Source organism: Mastigoproctus giganteus, chromosome 9 (genome assembly GCF_048544385.1).
Source record: "Mastigoproctus giganteus isolate SK-2022 chromosome 9, ASM4854438v1, whole genome shotgun sequence".
NCBI classification, from domain to species: domain Eukaryota; kingdom Metazoa; phylum Arthropoda; class Arachnida; order Uropygi; family Thelyphonidae; genus Mastigoproctus; species Mastigoproctus giganteus.
In genome coordinates this window covers 96,146,776-96,168,036 of record NC_143583.1, presented here as the reverse complement: position 1 = coordinate 96,168,036, position 21,261 = coordinate 96,146,776, and the positions used below count along the sequence as shown (strand labels likewise).

General features: G+C 36.7%; 1 protein-coding gene across 4 annotated transcripts in view; it reads left to right on the top strand.

Annotated features, from left to right (window-relative positions):
* strat (RAB interacting factor STRAT) overlaps positions 1-21,261 on the top strand; it is a 49,976-nt gene that overhangs the window by 8,682 nt on the left and 20,033 nt on the right. For all 4 annotated transcript variants that reach the window (XM_090381491.1, XM_090381492.1, XM_090381490.1 and 1 more), the window contains exon 2: positions 19,548-19,750. In XM_090381491.1, the coding sequence (XP_090237617.1) occupies positions 19,568-19,750 (183 nt within the window). In that variant the 5' untranslated portion in view covers positions 19,548-19,567. The remainder of the gene's footprint in view (positions 1-19,547; positions 19,751-21,261) is intronic.

Here is a 21,261-nt window from a genome sequence, read left to right as displayed (position 1 = left end):
AGAGGGAAATAAACGGTGTTGGACTTCTGCTAATGAAAGAATTGGGGGAAAAGTAACAAACACCTATCATCTTAGTGATAGAGTACTGATGGCAACAGTGGCAGCAAACCCAGTGGATTTAAATATAATACAAGTTTATATGCCAACAAGCAACTGTGATGATGGTGAAATAGAAACAGTGTTTGAACTAATAAGGATAGTAAAAGGTAAAGAAAATCTAATCATAATAGGTGATTTCAATACAATGGTAGGAAAAGGAGGGGCATGTGAAGAAGCAGGACCATTTGGACTTGGAAGAAAAAATAAAAGGGGAGAAAGAATATTATAGTTTTGTAAATAATAAGGATTAATTGTTGATAACACACTTTTTGACGTATCAAAAAGAAGATGCTACGCTTGGATGGCCCCAGAAGACCTACAACAATACCAGACTGATTATGTTCTAGTGAAGAAGAGATACAGAAACCAACTAAAAGCTTGTTTCAGTCATCCAGGAGCAGATATGGAAGTGATCACTCACTAGTTATTGCAAAATGTTAGGCATAAGAAAATACAAAGAACAAAGAATAAAAGGTGGAATATGAGACTATTACAGGAACACATAGTGGGAGAAGAGTTTAAGGTAGAAACAAATGCAATACTTGAAACAAAAAAAAAAAAAACCCAGATCAAATGGAAGGTAGTGAAAGAGAGACTGGAAGATACAGCAAACAAAGTAATTGGATACATGAGACTACAAACAAGAAAGCCATGAATAACAAGTGAAATTCCCAACCTGATTGTAGAAAGAAACAAAGCCAGAAAGAAGAATACAGCTGAAGGACAGGAACAGTACAGAAGACTAAGAATTAAAGTGACTGAGGAATGCAGAAGGGCAGAGGAAAAGTGGATGGATGAAATATGCAAGGAAGTTGAAGATAATTTAAACAATGGAAAAATTGACATAGCATACAAGATGATTGCCACATATACTCGAGACCTTAAAACCAAAAGCACAGCAATAAGAAATAAAGATGGAAAACTACTGATTTGAAATAGACATAGGAATAAGATGGAAAGAGTAACTGGAAGACCTCTATGATGGGAACCAAATAAGTGAGGAAGCTTTGGAGGCCAAACATGAAGTAAAAGAGGATTGCTTAGGGCCAGACCTACTAGAATTAGATTATAGAAGAGCTCTAAATGAGATTCCAATGGAAAAGCAGTAGGGACAGATAAAATCCCAACTGAATTGCTAAAAAAGCAGGAGACAAAACAAGGAAAGAAATGTTCAATATCATAAAAGCAGTCTATGAAGAAGGAATAGATGTGGATGACTTTTTTTTCAAAGCCGGACAGTGACATTGCCAAAAAGAGGAAATGCGACAAAGTGTAAAAACTACCAAACCATCAGTCTTCTTAGCCATGCATCCAAAATGCTTTTGAACATAATAAAACAGAATTAAACTGAAAACAAACAGTTTTTAAGCGAAGATCAGTTTGGTTTCCGAAATAGAAGAGGAACACGAGAAGCCATCTTAGCACTATGCACAATTGTAGATAGAATAATAATAATAAATAACACACACATAGCTTTTATTGATATAGAAAAAGCTTTTGACAGTGTTCTCCGGGAGAAGCTTTTCAGAGTCACGAAGAAGGCCCAGTTTGATTGGAGAGATCGATGAGCTATCAAAAAATTATATGAAAATCAAACGACAAAAATTGAATTTCAAAATAATGAAGTAATAGCCAAGATAAGAAAAGGAGTTAGGCAGGGGTATACATTATCACCATTACTATTTAACTTGTACGTGGAGGACGCTCTAGAGAAAGTGAAGTGTAAAAGCAAAGGAATAAACATAGGAGTACAGGTGCAATTCATATGTTTTGCAGATGATAGTGAAAAATGATAGCACTAGTGAAAAATGAAGAGTTGAAAAACACAATAGAAGTAATAGAAGAAGTATTTCTTAGAATACAGGTTAAAAATTAACACAAAAATGACAAAAATAATGGTTGCTGGTTTTTTTTTTTTTTTTTTTTTTATGTAAACCACAAACACGAGAGGTATTAGAACCAATAGTACTTAGTACCGTGCTTGGGTTGGAGGTTGAGAAGATGAAAGAAGATATTTGTTGACATTGGACTTGAACTTCTGTAGACTGTAATTTTCAGGAAATACGTATGAAGGAAGGTTGTTCGAGAAAACGGCGGTTGAATGAATAAACGAGGAAGATGAAAAGTTGGTTCTGTGAGTTTGCAGTTGGACAGTAAATGGATTTTGGCTGGTGGCGGCACGTGTTTGGACTGTTTTGAAAGAGAGAGCGAGAATTATAGAAGCAAATTCAGAAGAACAGTGCCCATGGAAGTATCTGTAGAAGAGGCATGCAGCAGAAACAGTATGTCTATGAGACAGCGAATGGAGAGACTCTGTGAGAGATGAATCATTAATTAACCTAACTGCCCTCTTCTGAATGGAATCAAGAAGCCTGAGAGAGGTTTTGGGGGCACCACTCCAGATGTGGGAACAATATTCCATGGCAGGGCGGATTTGCGATTTATACAGAGTGAGCAGCTGTTTGGAAGAAAAGTAATGTCGAGAGAAAAAGAGAAAACCAAGTTTTTTAGATGCAGAGGAAGCAATATTTGTAATGTGCTTGTGCCAAGAGATATTAGAAGTCAGGGTAATCCCCAAAAGATATATCATTTTGCCTAGAAATCGGAGTGTCACTAAAGATAAGCATAGGAGCAGAAGAATCCTTTTTGTGAGATATAAGACAAGACTGAGTTTTAGAAGGGTTGAAATCAACTAAGTTGTTTTTGCCCCACTGGAGAATTACCTGAAGATCGGCATTTAAGGAATTGGTAGCAGATTTTCGAGAAGTTGAAGCTGATTGAACAGGGCAAGGTTTCTCAAAATGGAAAGTGGAATACAATGTGCTATCATCGGCAAAACTATGGATAGGATTTCCAGTCAATGGAAGAAGGTCATTAATATACAAGAGGAAAAGAGTGGGGGAAAGTACTGAACCTTGGGGGACACAGGCATTAGTGGAGAAGTTAGAAGACAGAGAGCCATCTACCATCACCCTCAGTGAGCGATCAGAGAGAAAACTGGATAACCAATTACTAAAAACAGTTGGCAAACCATAAGATGGAAGCTTGTTTAGAAAACCTTTATGCCAAACACGATCGAAAGCCTTTGAGATGTCAAGATCAACTACTTGTGTTTCACAGAACCTTTCCATTGAAATAGTCCATAAATGGGTAACATAAGCCAGAACATCACCAGTGGATTGACACTGACGGAATCCATACTGGCGATCGTTGATCAGACGAAAGGTTTCTAGGTAGTTTAAGAGTTGGTGGTTAATTGATTTCTTCATTACTTTAGAAAGAGTAATTGCAATGGGACGATAATTGGATGGGAGGGATTTGTCACCCTTTTTAGGAATTGGCTGGATATGGGCAAATTTCCAAGCAGAAGGAAAAACACCTTTGGAATAAGAAAGTGAAAAAGGGAGGCAAAGAATAGGAGTAAGTTCAAGAGCACAGGTTTTGAGAACAAGGGGAGAAATACCATCGGGACCTCAAGCTTTCTTAGCATCAAGATTTGTCAAAATTCTTCTGACATCCTTTTGACGGAAGACCACAGGAGGCATTGAATGGAGCGTGTTGGGAATGGTGGGAGGAGTTTTACCAAGATCATTAATATATGAGTTGGAAGAAAAATGGGATGCTAGCAGGTCAGCTTTATCCTTGACTGAAGTGACAACAGAACCATCTGGTTTGGACAGAGGTGGGAGCAGAGATGGGCAAAAGTTGCGGCCAATAGCTTTGGCAAGGGACCAGAATGCTCAGCTACCATTAGGACAAGTAGCAAGTTTTCTACTCTTAGCCGGTTCAAGCTCTAGTTTGTACTGATTAATAACTGCTTTACAATTGTTACGAGCTTTGGTGTAGGCAGAAAAAAACTGAAGAATTAGAAACAAGCCAATTACAATATGCAGCATTCTTCTCTTGAACAGCCTTAGCACATTTATTGGAAAACCAAGGTTTAGATAAAGGATGAGATTTTAAAGTGAAGTGTGGGATAAAGGATTCCATTCCTGCAAGAATAATTTCACTGACACGATCTGAGCAAACGTTGACATCAGAAGTTTTGAAACAGTAATCCGACCAAGGAAAAGAAGAAAAGAAATCTCGCAGGTCATCCCATTTTGCATTCTTGTAATGCCAAACAACACGAGGTTGGGAATAGCCATGAGATAAAGGCTCCATTGGAGAAGAGATAATCACCAAGTTGTGATCTGAAGTGCCCACAGGACCTTTCACTTCAACAATGTACTTAGAAGGGTTGTTTGTGAGAAAAAGATCAAGCGTGTTGGCTGTATGATTAGGATTGTCCGGTATTCTTGTAGGTAAATGAACAATCTGTGCAATGTCATTAGTAATTGCAAAAGCCTCAGCATCTCAACCAGCTGGGTCGGTGTGACTAGAAAATGGAAGCCAGCTGGAGTTGTGAACATTAAAATCACCAAGGAAAATTACCTCACTATTAGGAAAGTTGGACTGGAGAAAGTCTAGTTGCAAAGAGAGGAAGTCAAAAAGCTCCAAGTGATTAGTGGAGTTGGGAGAACGGTAGAGACAACAGATGAATTTGACACAATGAGGTAGAGAGATTTTAAGCCAGAGAAGATCAAAGAGAGTAGATTCCAAATTGCCAAGTCTCTGACAGGGAATATCAGAACGGACATATGCACAACTACCACCTTTGAGGCGAAAGAATCGTACAGCTAATAATTTGGACATCTGAGATGAGCAGTAGTTGAATCAACCGATAACTGAGATTCTGTCAGAAAAAGTACATGTGGTTTTGCAGACTGCAAGTGGAAATGGACATCGTTAAGATTAGAATTGGGACCACGTATATTTGTGAAATGAATTATGAAGTGCTTGGGAGGTTTAGATCTTTTCGCAGATAAGCTTGCTCTATTAGTTTGACTATTCATGGTGTATTCAATAGAAAGAAAGAAAATATAAAAAAAACCAGACAAGATAGAAATAGATAACAAGGAAATTGAACAAGTGAGCTCATTTGTGTATATCTTGGAAGCAACATACAAGTGGATGACAAAAGCCATTTAGAAATAAAAAGGAGAATTGCTATAGCGAAAGAAGCACTTAGGAAGAAGAAATCATTTATTGCAAGCAATATAAACAAAGAAAAGAGGAAGAGATCTGTGAGCACCTATATATGGAGTATACTGCTGTTTGGATGTGAAACATGGTTAATAACAGCAACAGACTGGAGGAGAATTGAAGCATTTGAGATGTTTTGCTGGAGAACATTGATGAAAATCAACTGGAGAGACATAAAAAGGTGAATGAAGAAGTCCTCAGAGTAGCTGAGGAACAAAGAACAATCAAGCCAACCATAATAAAGAGGAAGATGCAGTTCCTTGGACATCTCTGGAGACAATGATTGGAATAGTAAATATACTAGAAGGACCTTGAAGGAAAAAGAAGTAGAGGATGACCGGCGTCTGGCGTATTAATGAAGTAGAGGATGACCGGCGTATTAAGAGTAGGAGACCGGCGGAATTACTTAGCAAGTACAGGTCACTGTTGAAAAAAAGCCGTGAATTAGGGTTGAATTTGAAAGTGTCTGCAATTCTGCCCAGACACGATAGGAGGGAGTATATGATGAGAGCCTTGTCAATCAATTCGGATCTGGAGGGATTGTGCAAGGCTTAAGGGGTAGAATTTTTTTCAGCCTGGACTGTACTTGTTAACAGGAGAGATTGCTTCTACAGGGATGGGATACACTTAAATAGAAAGGGTGCAAGAATTTTTGCTGATGCTGTCGAGGCAGAGTTAGGTGGGTCGGAAAACTGCTAGTTGGGGGGGATACAAGGACTAATAGATTAACAGTAGCCACTGGCAGAGGTGGAAGTGATTCTTGCACTGCTTCTATTGAAATGAGCAGACGCCTGAAAAACAAGATGCATGATATTTCAGAGACTGCTGGGAGCCATTGCGGTACAAGTAAACACATGGGTTGTGTTAGGGTAGCCAAGAATAGAAATAGGTGCATGTATACCTGCGTGTACACCAATGCTAGGAGTTTGGTAAATAAATTTGATGAATTTGAGGTATTGCTCAAAACATCAAAGGCAGATATTGTTGGGATATCAGAGACGTGGTGTCACACAGATATAAGGAATGCGGAACTGGAATTTGGGGAATACAATGTGTATAGAAAGGATAGACAGGACGGAGGGGAGGAGGGGTTATGCTATTAGTTAAGAAACACATAAAGTCCAAGGAAGTGAAGCCAGTCGACATCGATGGACAGGGCAGTGTCGAGTCAGTTTGGTGTGACATAAGCATAGGGAAATCAAAATTGAGAGTAGGAGTGTGCTATAGGCCTAATGACTCTGATGAGTATAATAAGATATTGTACAGGGAAATAGAGTGGGCCAGTAAATCAGAGAGTCTTATAATGGGGGATTTTAATTTCCCAGATATTGACTGGAATTTGTGAGTTGGTCACTCGCACACTAGCAAGGCTTTTGTGGATTTATTGGATGATTGTTTTCTACATCAGCATGTTTGTGAGTCAACAAGAGGGAGCAATACTCTTGATCTGATTATCAGTAGTGATTCTTCATGCATTAAGAATCTGCAGATAAATGAACCACTAGGTGGCAGTGATCACAGTGTGTTGAAGTGGGATTTACTCAAGGAGGTAACTACCATCAGAGGTAAAGGGAAGGGTTTTTGTTTTCGTAAAGGCGACTATGATGGTCTGAGACAGTATTTAAATTCTATACAGTGGGACCAACAGATGATGTTACCAACAGCAAACTCACAATGGGAAGCATTCAAGGAACTAATCTTGGAGGCTACCAGGCTTTACATATCAACTAAGAAATATTGTTCAAGGTTTAGGCCTAAATGGTTGTCAGATGAACTAATGAGACATGTGGCAGAGAAGAAAAATGCATGGGATACATACAAATTAATATTTAAAATAAATAAATGCACAAGGCATAATACTTTAAGAGTTTGGTATCTATATAATATCGGTGTTTAAATACACCATAGATAACTCTTCATAAACTACAAAGTAGTTGTTGTAGGCATCATTTGCTCTTTCTCATATTGTGCTCTGCCTTCACGACGAGTTGCCATGATATTGCACTACTTCGAATAAGTAACTCTTCACTAATAGAGAAGGCTATTGTTACTTATTCTCAGTTGAGTACCACCACCCAGACAGCACTGTTTCACGGCTATTGGCCGATCATCAGTGGGTGGGCAGGTACCCTGGTAATGCAGACATGACGTAGTGCAATATCATGGCAACTCGTCGTGAAGGCAGAGCACAATATGAGAAAGAGCAAATGATGCCTACAACAACTACTTTGTAGTTTATTAAGAGTTATCTATGGTGTATTTAAACACCGATATTATATAGATACCAAACTCTTAAAGTATTATGCCTTGTGCATTTATTTATTTTAAATATTGACATCTACACCTCTTGGCATCTCTCATATTGTGTGATTAACTTCACAACTGGGTCGTCATGTCTGCATTACCAGGGTACCTGCCCACCCACTGATGATCGGCCAATAGCCGTGAAACAGTGCTGTCTGGGTGGTGGTACTCAACTGAGAATAAGTAACAATAGCCTTCTCTATTAGTGAAGAGTTACTTATTCGAAGTAGTGCAATATCATGGCAACTCGTCGTGAAGGCAGAGCACAATATGAGAAAGAGCAAATGATGCCTACAACAACTACTTTGTAGTTTATTAAGAGTTATCTATGGTGTATTTAAACACCGATATTATATAGATACAAATTAATGGGTGACATGGAAGCCTATGATAGATATAAGTTGGTCTGTAACCAAGTCACAAAGGAGATTAGGCAGGCAAAGGCAGACTACGAAAAATCCTTGGCAAAGGATGCAAAGAAAAACAGAAAAGAGTTCTTTACCTATTTAAACTCAAGGAGGAAAGGGATGAATCAGATTGGTCCACTGGATATTGATGGTTCAACAGTTGAGGATCCTGCTCAGGTGGCTAACAATCTAAACGAGTATTTTGCATCTACATTCACGCATGAGGAGTTATTCAGGAAGGAGAATGATGTAGGTAAAGTAAACATTGGCAGTGAGCTGGATGATTTTGTAATAACTGAGAGGAAAGTGGAGGAGAGATTGTTGAGGATAAACATAAAAAAGGCACCTGGGGTGGATGGGATCTATCCAATTATATTAAAGGAGGCAGCAAAGGAAGTAAGCAAACCCCTAGCCATAATTATGAGAGCTTCTTTGGACTCAGGGGAGGTACCCATAGACTGGAGATGTGCAAATGTAACCCCAATTCACAAAGGAGGATCAAAGGCTGACACAAGTAATTATAGACCTGTTAGTTTAACTTCTGTTCCAGGAAAATTAATGCAGGCACTGGTTAAAGAAGCACTGCAGGATCATCTAGACAAGAATTCAGTTATAGCTCAGACGCAGCATGGTTTTGTTAAGGGAAAGTCTTGCCTGACCAATTTGATTGGATACTATGATGCAGTCACAAAAGAACTGGATGCAGGGAATAACTTTGATATTATATATTTGGATCTTAGAAAGGCTTTTGATACTGTTGCACATGGAAGACTGCTGCACAAATTGGAGCAGTGTGGCATTGGAGGCAAATTGCTGCTATGGATAAGGGGATGGTTGAGTGGCAGAAGACAGAGTGGTAATCAATGGACACTGCTTAACGTGGACTAATGTTATTAGTGGAGTTCCTCAGGGTTCAGTGTTGGGTCCGTTGTTGTTTTCGGTGTTTATGAATGATATTGATGATGGGATATCAAGTTTAATGTCCAAGTTTGCAGATGATACAAAGGTTGGCAGGGTTGTTAAGGACACCACTGACGCTATGCTGCTGCAACAGGATCTGGAAAGGTTGAACAGATGGGCTGAGAGGTGGCAAATGAAGTTTAACTTTGACAAATGTAAAGTACTACATATGGGAAACAGTAACCCCAGAGCAACGTATCAACTCTGCGGTACTACACTGACAGTGGTGGAGAATGAAAAGGACCTGGGGGTAATTGTGCAGGCAGATATGAAGTTCTCTGAGCAGTGCAGACGAGCTGCAAGAGTAGCTCATGGTGTCTTGTCAATGATATACAGGAATTTTTCTAGCAGGGATAAGGAGGTGATTATTCCCTTGTATAAGGCAATGGTTAGGCCACATCTTGAGTACTGTATACAGGTCTGGAGGCCTCATTTCAAGGATGTAGAGCTGCTGGAAAGAGTACAGAGAAGGGCAACAAGATTAGTGAATGGAACAAAGGGTTGCTCTTACGAAGAAAGGCTTAAGTTTTGCAAATTACAGAGTCTGGAGACTAGGCACCAGTGAGGTGATCTGATAGAGGTGTATAAGGCTTTGAATGGTTTGAGCATGCTCAGTGCCAATGGGATTCTTCATCTTGCTCAGAATAATCAGCTCAGAGGGCATAAATTCAAATTGAGGAAGGACGGATGTCGGATAGATGTGCGGAAATTTGCCTTTGGCCAGCGGGTGGTTGCTTGGTGGAACCGACTTCCATCAGTTGTTGTTGAAGTTGATAGCCTAAACAAATTTAAGGCTCAACTGGACAGGTATTTCGAGCGAACGGAGGGGTGAAATGGGAGTGGTGTGTTTTTTTTTTTTTTTTTTTTTGGCTGATGCTGAATAAGCTTGCTTTCTTGCATCATATGCCTCTACTAATGCTAATGACTAAGAATCGCATCACTTGATGACGTGCTCGGACTCTCAAGAATGAACTACAGGGAAGCATAACAAAAAGCCCAAATTCAGGTTGAGTGGAGAAAAAAGATCTCTATGGTGACAGGGCTTGGCTCTTAGAATGATGATGATGAAAAATGTTCCCTTTGTTGCTGAAATTGAAGCAATGGTAAAAGAAAATTATATATGTTTTACCAGGATTCACAAAAAAGACTGAAAGAATTGGAAAAAGTAAGTAGTAGCTTTTCCATTTGAAAACTCAGTGACAGTTGCTTGAGTAAAGTAAAAAAAAATCTAAAAGAAAATGGATTCTTATTGCAAAGACAAGCCTTTTGATGTTGCAACATCATCTCCTTTTCAGTTGCCTATTTCCTCTAAATGCATTACCACTACAGAGAAGTTGTTAAAAAGTGCAGTCAGTACTCTTATTCTGTTAGACACCAACCTTACTGAATGTAGATACAGTCAGTCCTCATATAACACGTGTTTACACGTGTTATATGATCTAACACGTGTTAGATCGAATTTGTGTTTACACTACACGAATTCGATCATACACGATTTATAAAATAGGGGAATGATATCTTATATAATACGAACCGAATTCGCTTATGCACGATTCATCTTTGTGTTTACAAGAAATGGCAGAATCACCCCAACCGAATGCAACACGATAGGAATGAAGAGAAGACTCTGCAAATGTATTTGTTTTTTTATATCAGTGAAGGGGAAACACATTTCACCATAATAATGTAAAAACCAACACAATTCCAGCTATCGGTATAATCGCAAATGCAATTAGATAGAGTTTACTACCGGGTTTCACTAGCAGAAACACAACTGGAAATTGTTTTTATTGTTTTATGGTAGTAACCACCAGAAATGTGCTTTAATAAAATATGAGGTGTTAATAGTGTATCTCTGCCTTTATGGTGTTGTTTATTCAGTTGCTACACGTGCGCAGCTTTGTTTATGTATATCAAGCGTGCCTCCTCGTTTTGTAATTGTGCTTTATTCCCTAAAAATGAGTAAAATACTTAAAAGGTGTGAAAAGGAAATGTCCTGGTGAAGACACTGCAGATTCAGAGAGAAAAAGAAAAGCAATATCGATAAACAGAGGCGGACTGGGTCAAAAATTCTTACCCAGGAAAATTTATAGTGGCCTCATACTATGGTTTATGGCCAGAATCACTCCGGCCCACCGGGGTTTCCCCGGCAAGGCATATTTAGAGAAAAAATATGAAATTGTGAAACGCTTTGAGCAAAATGAAAGACCATGTGATATTGCACGTGTTACAGACCTAAATGAGGCAACGCCGAGAATTACAAAGAATGCAGAGAAAATAAAAACAACTTTCATAGCAGGAACAACTCAAAGTGTAATTAAAATCCATTAGATTAAGACACAAAGAATTGGAAGAGATTGAACGGCTGTCATCTCTTTGGATAGAAAATCAAACAAAAAACAAGTTTTCTTACGATAGAAGCAAAAGCATTAGCAACATTTTATTACGTAATAGTTGTAATAAAATACGTATTTTATTTGTAAAAAATACGTATTTTTTATTATATTATAATAAAATATAATATAATAATAATAAAAAATATTGTAAAAATTTATATTATTTTTTTATTACGTATTTTAATCGTTATAAAATATGTAAGTATTTTATTAAGATTATTTATTGTGTTTGGTAATGTTTTGGTTACCAATGTGTTTCAATCTTGGGTGGTCAGTGCCTAACCCTATTTTTCCCATAGGGCCTGTTTATATTGCACGATTTTGCATTGCACGAGGGTTTCTAGGAACACAACTATCGTGCTATATGAGGACTGACTGTACTTGAATTTAAGGATATTCATTATGGCTGTTATTAACAGCCATGCTACAAACAAATATCCTTAAATTCAACTATATTCATGGCTGTTATTAACAGCTATGCCACAAACAAATATCCTTAAATTCAAGTATCTGCATTCAGTAAGGTAGGTGTTTAATAGAATAAGAGTACAGACTGCACTTTTTAACAACTTCTCAGCAGTGGTAATGCATTTAGAGGAAATAGGCAATGGAAAAGGGGATGATGTTGCAACATCAAAAGGCTTGTCTTTGCAATAAGAATCCATTTTCTTTTAGATTTTTTAATTTACTCAAGCAACTGTCACTGAGTTTTCAAATGGAAAAGCTACTACTTAGTCAAACAAAATACATGTGGATAGTGCCCTGAAAGAAATGAGAGAAACTCCAAATTTTGAGGGGAAAATTGTTAGGTAACATAATTCTTCATAATTCATATACTTATAATTCTTCATTATCTCTTTCTTGGTGATTCCTTTCTACTTCTGATTCTCTCTCAGGTAACTTGGGAATTTTTTTTTTGGCTGGTGCAGCATAAGCCTCAGGCTTCCTTGCACTATATGGCTAATAATAATAAATAGTCTAAGTGTATACAAAATTAAAAACTTTTCAATTGACGATTCTTTTCTTTACACCTGATGTAAGGAGTATACTGATCTCAAATTCAAACTTGGTGCATTCCAGGAAGAATTTGAGTTACTGAAGAAACGAGCACTTGCCCTAGAAACAAATGTAACTAGGAGCTGGTCAGGGACTCGAGTATCTTGTGACCAGTCAAGTGATGCACCCCCCTTACAATTCAGGTCCCAGATAAGAATAGTCGGTGCTTTTTTTGTAAAAAAAAATAGGTGCCCGTACTTATTCTTTGCTATCAGGAAAAATTAAAAGGACATGAAAAGTACAATACTCTAAAAAATTATTTCCTGGTATTGTTACTTAGTAGTAATGTTTTTGGAATAAGAACAACAAATTAAGTATATTAACACAGTTTAAGCATAAATTTATTCAAGTATAAAAAAAATAAAAATAATTTCATAATAAAGTTTTTATAGCATATTCCAAATTTTTATTGAGTTCTCATCCAACACACTATGCCGACTTCTTACTGTTTGTGTCTGTTGCTGAATGATGTTTCCGAAGCAGCCACAAATTGTCGACATATTTGCTGGGTCGAAGTGGTGGGCCTACAATTTTAATTAAGAAATAGTAGTTAAGAAATTGTTTTTGTCATCAACGAAGGTCTGGTTGGGCTGAGGATCAGATTCATTTGTGAAAATCCTCGTTCACATTCACTTAATGAAATTGGTACCGTACTCAGAGCGTTCATCAAATGCCCTTCAATTTTTCCGAAACCATCTTTTCGATTAGGTATTCCCGAAATGGATGAATTGTATCTCTTTCATTTAACTGAAGCCTAGTTGACAGTTTTCCAACTTCATTCTCACACCAAATGCCAACATTTCATGTTTAGAAGGTTTAACTTCGTTGTCCTCATTTTCCTTCTCTCGTCATTGATATTGTCACTAATTCTTAAATTTGAATTTATTTTATTTTTTTGAAACTCCAAAATGTTGGTGTCATTCGGATATCCAGCTACTGTGACCATGTAAACAGAGATAGGGAAAGTTTACGGAAAATGTGGATAACGCACTTCCACGAAACAACAGATGATTATTTGTCCGGGTTAAAGAAAATCACTCCCGCCTAATTCTCGAATGGGGTGTTTACAGTTGATTCACAACGATGTCCAAACTACGACCTGCGCAGAAAGTTAAATTAAAACAGCATTTTAAATTTTGCTAATTATCAAAAAAATTTTCTCATTAAATGTTTTGTTTAGTAAATGTAATCTTGTATTATACTTAATAAAATTTTTGAATATTTTCAATTTCAGGTGTATCATTTTTATTTATTCACCTTATATTCATCTTAAGCAGTGATCCTTTCAGGTTGTAAACTTTCTAAAGTGAGCATTTAAAGGCAAAAGTAAGATGTGTTTTTTTTTTTTTGTTTTTTTTTTTTCAAAAAACAGTCATATTTTTATAATTTTGATAAAATCTAAAAAATAAATTAGTGACATAGATTTGTTACGCAAAGTATTGGGAATTTGCATTTTTTTATATATAGCCTAAAAATAAAAAAAAGGTAACATGAAAACAGAAACTTCATTTACATGTAACAAGATATGGAAAGTGTAACACACTAATTTTTCTCGAATCACTCGGTGCAACCCCCGAAAGAATTCTAACTTTGAATATGGCCCCTGTATGGGAAAAGATTGGACACCACTGTAGTAGAAGCTGAACCACAGCCCATTGGGAATACACCTTGATCTGCTCACTGTTGACCAGTAAGCAGGTCAAGGGGTATTCAAAATGTTGACAAGATGCTCTGAGTGTAGCAACATTTCAAATAAGCAGGATGTGAAAGGTAGGAAACAAGCTTGGCACAATTAATTATTAGCTGGATGCAGGGAACAATTTCAACATAGTTTATTTGGATTTTTAGCAAGGCATTTGACTCAATTCCTCATGAGAGGTTACTGTATAAGCTGGGAATGTGGGATTACTGGAAAAATTCTAAGATGGATTGTTAGGTGGTTGCAGGGCAGAAGGCAGAGGGTTGTGATTAATGGATATTCTTCAGATTTATTTAACATCAGGAGTGAAGCCCCCCAAGGATCAGTTCTTGGACCACTCTTTTCTGATTTTTGTAAATGACATCAACAATTGATAGAAGGCTTGATGTTGAACTTTGCAGACTATGTAAAAATTGGTAAAAACTTATCCGACAGGTTTTACCAGGTACTACTAAGTAGTAGAATGGTAATCCCTTTAGCTCTCTCAATTCTTGCGTAGCAGCAGCACGAATTTCCTAAATTGCCTGAAGACCAGAAGTGCGAACGGTGTACCCAGTTGTCTCTCCTAAGCCGTTCATTATATGAAAACTTTCTTTACTCAGCTGAAACTTTTAAATGTAATTTCCAATGGGAATTTAAAAAAAAAAAAAATCGCTATAAAAGGAGTTCGTTAAACAGAGGTCTGACTGTGTAATTTAGAATTCTAAAAATGGTTATAAAGTTTTATATAGAAAATATTTTAACAGTAGACAGTGAAAAATGCAAATTTAGATAAATAACTTTAAGCTTATTTGTAAAGTAGGTAAATATGTGAAAAAAAAATTTACGGAATATTACAAATTTTGAAGTGTACAGCATCCAAATGTCACACGTCACTGTTAATAAAGGTGCCGGTACGCAGTACCGTTGCATACCATCCCAAAAAAAGCATTGAGAATAGTCAAGTACATACTGCTCTGGTTGAAGGTGATCTAGTTTTATTTGGAGACTCCCTTGCCAGGAAAATGGGTAATATTTTTTGTTATAAATATTAGTCCACCAGAGCCAGCGTTTTCTGGCAGCAACAATTGATGCTGTTATCAACAGACTGTCAGATTTTTAAGGGGGTAAAGAGAGTATTATTAGTAACGAATGGGCCTGGAGTACTGGGGTCCATAGTTTATAATATACGTCTCGAAAGCTACTGATTTTGTTAGTATATATTTGTATTAAACTGGATTATAACTAACTTACGTATATTAGAGTATTATTATTTGTTTGGGGACTAATGATATTAAACGAACACAACCTGGCCGTATGTTGGATAAGACCATGGAGAAAAAAATGCTGCAAGTTAGGTCAGAATGTGTGTCTGCCTCATAGATTAACTCAAGAATTGAGGGGAATCTGCAAGATTTTTGCGGGAGGGGAAGGGAGTTCCATCCAGAATTCCATTTCTATCTAAATGATCCTGAATTCTACCCTTGGTCATTGTCTCTATGATTTTCTCTACTACTGAAGTTAGACTAACTGGCCAGTAATTTCCCACTTTACTCTTAGAACTGTCCTTATGCATTGGAGATAACTTGGCACTTTTCCAATCCAATGGAATTACTCCCGAGTCCAGCGATGCTCTCATAATTATTCTCAATGGCAAGTGAGGATAATTATCATAATTATCCTCAGTGGCAAGTGAGTGCATTGAACCTCAGTGGTTCAATGCACTCACTTGCCACCTCCCTTAAGATTATAGGGTATATGCCATCAACCCCAGGAGCCTTACTGGCCTGTAAGCTCAAGTTTTTTCATTAAATAAACGTGAAATTTCAACATTGTTTTACATTTTTTTAACTTCACTCCCATAATTTCTTGTTGACACAAAGGGTCTTGCTCCTGAAATATCGATGCAAAGTAACTGTTCAGTCCATCTTCAACTTCTGCTGGGTATCTAATGCTGTCCCACGCTCATTACGTAAGGGTCCGATCTAGTTTGTCCTTCTCTTTGCATTTATATGAAGAATTCCTTATCTGCACTCTTTGCCAGCAGGTTTCTCATAATCTGTCTTTGCCAGCCTAGCCTTTTCTGTGGCATTGTTATAGAAAGCTTATACAATATCAGCAAAAAAAAAACACTTGCCATTTCACCTGTCTGTCCCCTCTAACAGTTTATATTCCTTGAATTTATTCAAATTACCCACCTCTACAACCAGATGGTAATTTGTTCCAACATGCAACCATCCTTCCTCAGTTTGAATTTGTGTAATCTGAGCAAGATGAAAGATTCCATCGGCATTGAGCCTTAAACACCTCAATTAGATCTCCTCACAGTTGCTTAGGCTCCAGATGCTGACATTTGCAAAACTGAAGACTTTCTTGGTAAAAACACCCTTTTGCTATCCTCACCAATCTTGTTGCTCCTCTCTGCATCCATTTCAACAGATCCACATTCTTTCTAAAATGAGGCTTCCAGTCCTGTATGCAGGAATTCAGATTTGGCCAAGGTTGTTGAATTGTTACAGAGTAAACTTACAGAAATTATATAAATTACCATATACCCTCAGGAAGAAGAGACAAACCAGCCACACAAGCACACCATTACAATTAGCCAGAATACAAGAATAATGAGAGTAGTGAGAGATTGAAAGTTGCTGCACGACAATGACTCTGTATACATACCATTCATGTCTCATGCAGCAAGAGTTTCTGAACAGAGAACAGTTCCAGAAATATTACAGCAATTGTGCTACTGTTGGCAAAGGTACGTTACCGCTTCAGGAGAGTAATTTGAGAGTTAGTATTAATAGTGGCAATTGATGAAAGAAGGAAGCTTATACAGCATCAGCCAAATTAAAAACAATAATAATAATAAAATAAAAACTTCCCATTGCACCTGTCCATTCCCTGTAATAGTTTTTCATGCTACCCACTTCCACAACACCAGATGGAAGTTTGCTCTAGCAGTCTGGCTGAAGACAAATTTCTACACATCATATGTATTTATGTTTGTATTTATGCCTCCCCCCTCCATGTGAATAGTCTGAACAAGAGGAAGGATTCCATTTGCATTTGGCACTGAGCTTACTCAATCCATTCACAGCCTTAAATACCTCAGTCAGATCTCCTTGCAGGTACCTAGTCTCCAAATGGCATTTTGCAGAATTGAATTCTTTCTTGGTAAGAACACCCTTTTTCTCCCTCATTAATATTGTTGCTCTTCTCTGCACCTGCTCCAATAGATTCATATCCTTCTGCAAATGAGGTTTCCAAACCTGTGTGCAGTACTCAAGATGTGGCCTAACTATTGCATTATACAATTGGATAATCACCTCCTTATCCCTACTGGCAAAAATCCATGGGCTGCCCTGCCAGCATGTCTGCACTGCTCAGAGGACTTATATCTGACTGCACAATTATCCTCAGGTCTTTCTCATTCCTCACTGCTCTGAGTTTGGTACCACATGGTACGTTAATCTGGGATTACTTGCTACTTTTATGATCTATCTTGCATTTATCAATGTTAAACTTCAGTTCCCACTTCTGAGCCCATCTGCCTAATTTATCTAGATCTTGTTGCAGTATCATACCATGATTACTGTCATTTTTGATCTCACTGAGTTGCTGTATCTAAGTTCAGTTATGTTTAATATTCAAGTAAGGGAAGTTTTTGACTGTACCGGGTATAAGTTAAAAAACATAGGTTTATGAAAATTGCTACTTTTTTTTTGCAAGAAGTGGACCAATTCCTTTGTCACCAGGTGTTTTTGCAAGAAGTGGACTCAAGAGGTGTTTTTGCAAGAAGTGGACCAATTCCTTTGTCACCACAATCGCATCCCTTTTGACTAATTTGCTTGTGATTTTCATACAAAGTGAGATCAAAACCAATCTGAATTAACTAAGCTCACTTTCAACAAATAGCTGTAGAAGACATTAGTGGAATTGATTTAATGTGTGCATTGGCTTCCAGTGCAGTTTATTTATTGACTGCTATAAATTTCTCAAATTTAAGTTTTCAGTAATGTTTAAAATGTCAGAATTCATTCTGAGATGGCCTGTGTTAATTCTAATATTAAATATAGCAACTTCATAATGAAGTAAAAAATGTTCATTAGCATTAGTAGAGGCATTTTGATGCAAGAAAGCAAGCTTATGCAGCATCAGCCAAAAAAAAAAAAATAATAATAATAAATAAAAAATAACCACTTCCACTTTACCCCTCTGTTCATTCGAAATACCTGTCCAGCTGAGCCTTAAACTTATTTAGGCTATCAACTTCCACGACAAGGGATGGAAGTCTATTCCACCAACCAACCACCCTCTGGCTAAAGGCAAATTTCCGCACGTCTATCCTACATCTGTCTTTCCTCAATTTGAATTTATGCCCTCTCAGGTGATTATTCTGAGCTAGAGGAAGAATCCCATCAGCATTGAGCATGCTCAAACCATTCAAGGCTTTATACACCTCTATCAGATAACCTCGCTGGTGCCTAGTCCCCAGACACTGTAATTTGCAAAACTTAAGCCTTTCTTCGTAAGAGCACCCCTTTGTTCCATTCATAATCTTGTTGCCCTCTTCTGTACTCATTCCAGCATCTCTACATCCTTCTTGAAATGAGGCCTCCAGACCTGTATACAGTACTCTAGGTGTGGCCTGACCATTGCCTTATACAAGGGAATAATCACCTCCTTATCCCTGCTAGAAAAATTCCTATATATCATCGACAATACACCATGAGCTACTCTTGCAGCCCGTTTGCACTGCTCAGAAAACTTCATATCTGCCTGCACAACCACCCCCAGGTCCCTTTCATTCTCTACCACTCTCAGTGTAGTACCACAGAGTCGAGTTGATACATTGCTCTGGGGTTGCTGTTTCCCATATGCAGTACTTTACATTTGTCAATGTTCAGGTTTCTCATCTGTGGCTGATAGTAGCAAATTGCTCTGCTGTACAGTTTATCGAACACTGTTAAAAAACTGAAGAGCTGTTCTCTTGAAACTAGTAAGCATTTTATGTTGCTCATTATTTATGAAATAATTTATATTTTTAAAATGAAGTTGGGAGGAGTGAAAAAGCAGTATTTTATTAATTCAGTATTACAAAATTACTTTGATTTTTCTATGATCATAAATCAGTGTAAGATTTTTAGTCACTGATTTGCAGGCAAGAATTCTTTCCATTTTTAGTAGACTAGAATAACAGAGGATATTATTTCTTATAAAGTCCATTATATAGTTGTGTGTGGTTTTGAATCTAGATAAAAATTATTCTGTGGTTAGTAATCATGGTAAATATAATTAACTGCTTGAATGTACCTCTGGCTTACAAATACAGTATAGTGGTTCCAACCTTAGTTTTTCTGTAGTTATAAGTTGGAGTTAGATCAAATAGCATGGCCCATTCTTTACTTTGTATCTGGCTTTACCAGAATATAAAAAACTTAAAACATGGAAAGTTATGAACATATGCTGTAATTTTGAAAAATAAATAGTTAACTAAGTTCAATATTTTCAGAACTGAATTTAAAGAGATTTTTTTTTTATATATATATATATATATCTCAGTGGCAGACTTATCCAGACAGATGTCAGAAGTTAAAAGTTCATGGGCGGAAGTCTGTCCACAGTCTGAAACAGCACCTGAGAGTATTCAGTATTGTCTTGGTATTGAACTAACAGCAGATAAAAAGAATGGAAAAATTTTGCTGTGCCAGAGATGTCAGTCTAAAATTCTTAAACCCGAAATGGCTGATCTTGTGTGTATAGAAGTATGTATACTGTATTTAATATGATATTTAAAAATGCTATGAATTTAAAATCTTTCTGTATTAATCGTGCATACATTTTTTTAAAGCTAGGTACGAAATTGTATGAATAACATTTTAGTCTGAAAACAATTGTTGATTTGTGTATATACATGAATTGTATATGTACAGTAAACTCCCAACGCCATGCATTCCAGGTACATAAAGGGCATTGCCTCTTTATGTACATAGCTGTGAGAAAACTAGGTGTGCTACGTAGTGCATCTATCTCATATTGTGGCGGTAACACAATAATAATTTTAGCAATATTCCACAGTAACAATTCATTCACTTTTCCAATGTTTAAAGAAAAAATAGTGCAGAAAAAAAATTTATCCCTGTAAGATTATTTGACTAACAGTCTGAAAAGAGAAGTGATAATTTCAAAAATGTTTTACATGTATATGTTATAAATCAGAAAGTGAATAATTCGTTAATGTGTTTATTTAAATACGGATCAAATGGAAACAAAGAAAAAAAATAACAGTTATACGTATATTCAAAGTTCACTCTTGAAGAGTGTAGCTATTTTCAAGGACTTATTTTCCATGAAATAGAGAATAATTCATTTTTCAAGTGTAATTAACAACTATAATAAAGGTTTGATCACATGTAATTTCAAAAACACGAAACGTAAAATTATTCATGCAATAAATGCAAGTTTATACAGAAGCACACAGTTTATTTGATAATATAAAACAGGTGTTTTTTTTTTTTTTTTTGCCTATTTTGTTTTCCTCCTGTTATCCAATTTTTTCCAGTTTATTAAGTCAAAATTTGGAAGCTATGTGTACATAATACAATTATATAGTATGAATCAGAGCTGTAATGCTCAATACGTTCTACATTGATATTAATATTAGTAAAATAATAAGAGTTTACCTCAATATAGTACATAGAACACTTCAAGTGTTCTATGCACTATATTGAGGTAAACTCCTCTTATTATTTTACTAATAATAATACAATTATATAGGATTGCCTGTAATTTATTCCAAGCTGCCACAAAGAACAAACTTGGTATGGCACAAACAGTGATTTAATCGTGACTAATTTGAAATATTATAACCACAAAATCCAGTGCTTTGTCATTCCTCAAGAAATTTATTATGGATTTCAACATTTTAATGATATAGTTCTGGAAATCTTTCAATACAAAGAAAACTCTATGAAACACTATGAAAATAAAAACTTGAAACCCCTCCCAAGGGAAGGATGTGTTGAAAAGGATGACTCAGTTTTACGAGTTATCTATTAATGAATATAGCAACAATCTGTTTCATATTCATGCATATTAGGGAACAGTTATCTGTGTGCATTTGAGGTGGGTTGTGCGTACGTGCGTGCGTGTCTTTTTTCTTTGTATAGAACATTTTTGTCTTGCAGAATTTTGGAATTTTTGAGGAGCAGTGAAAATAAAATAATATTCAAACATTTGCTTTCTGCAATGAAGCAGTCTTTCTACTCCTGTATCA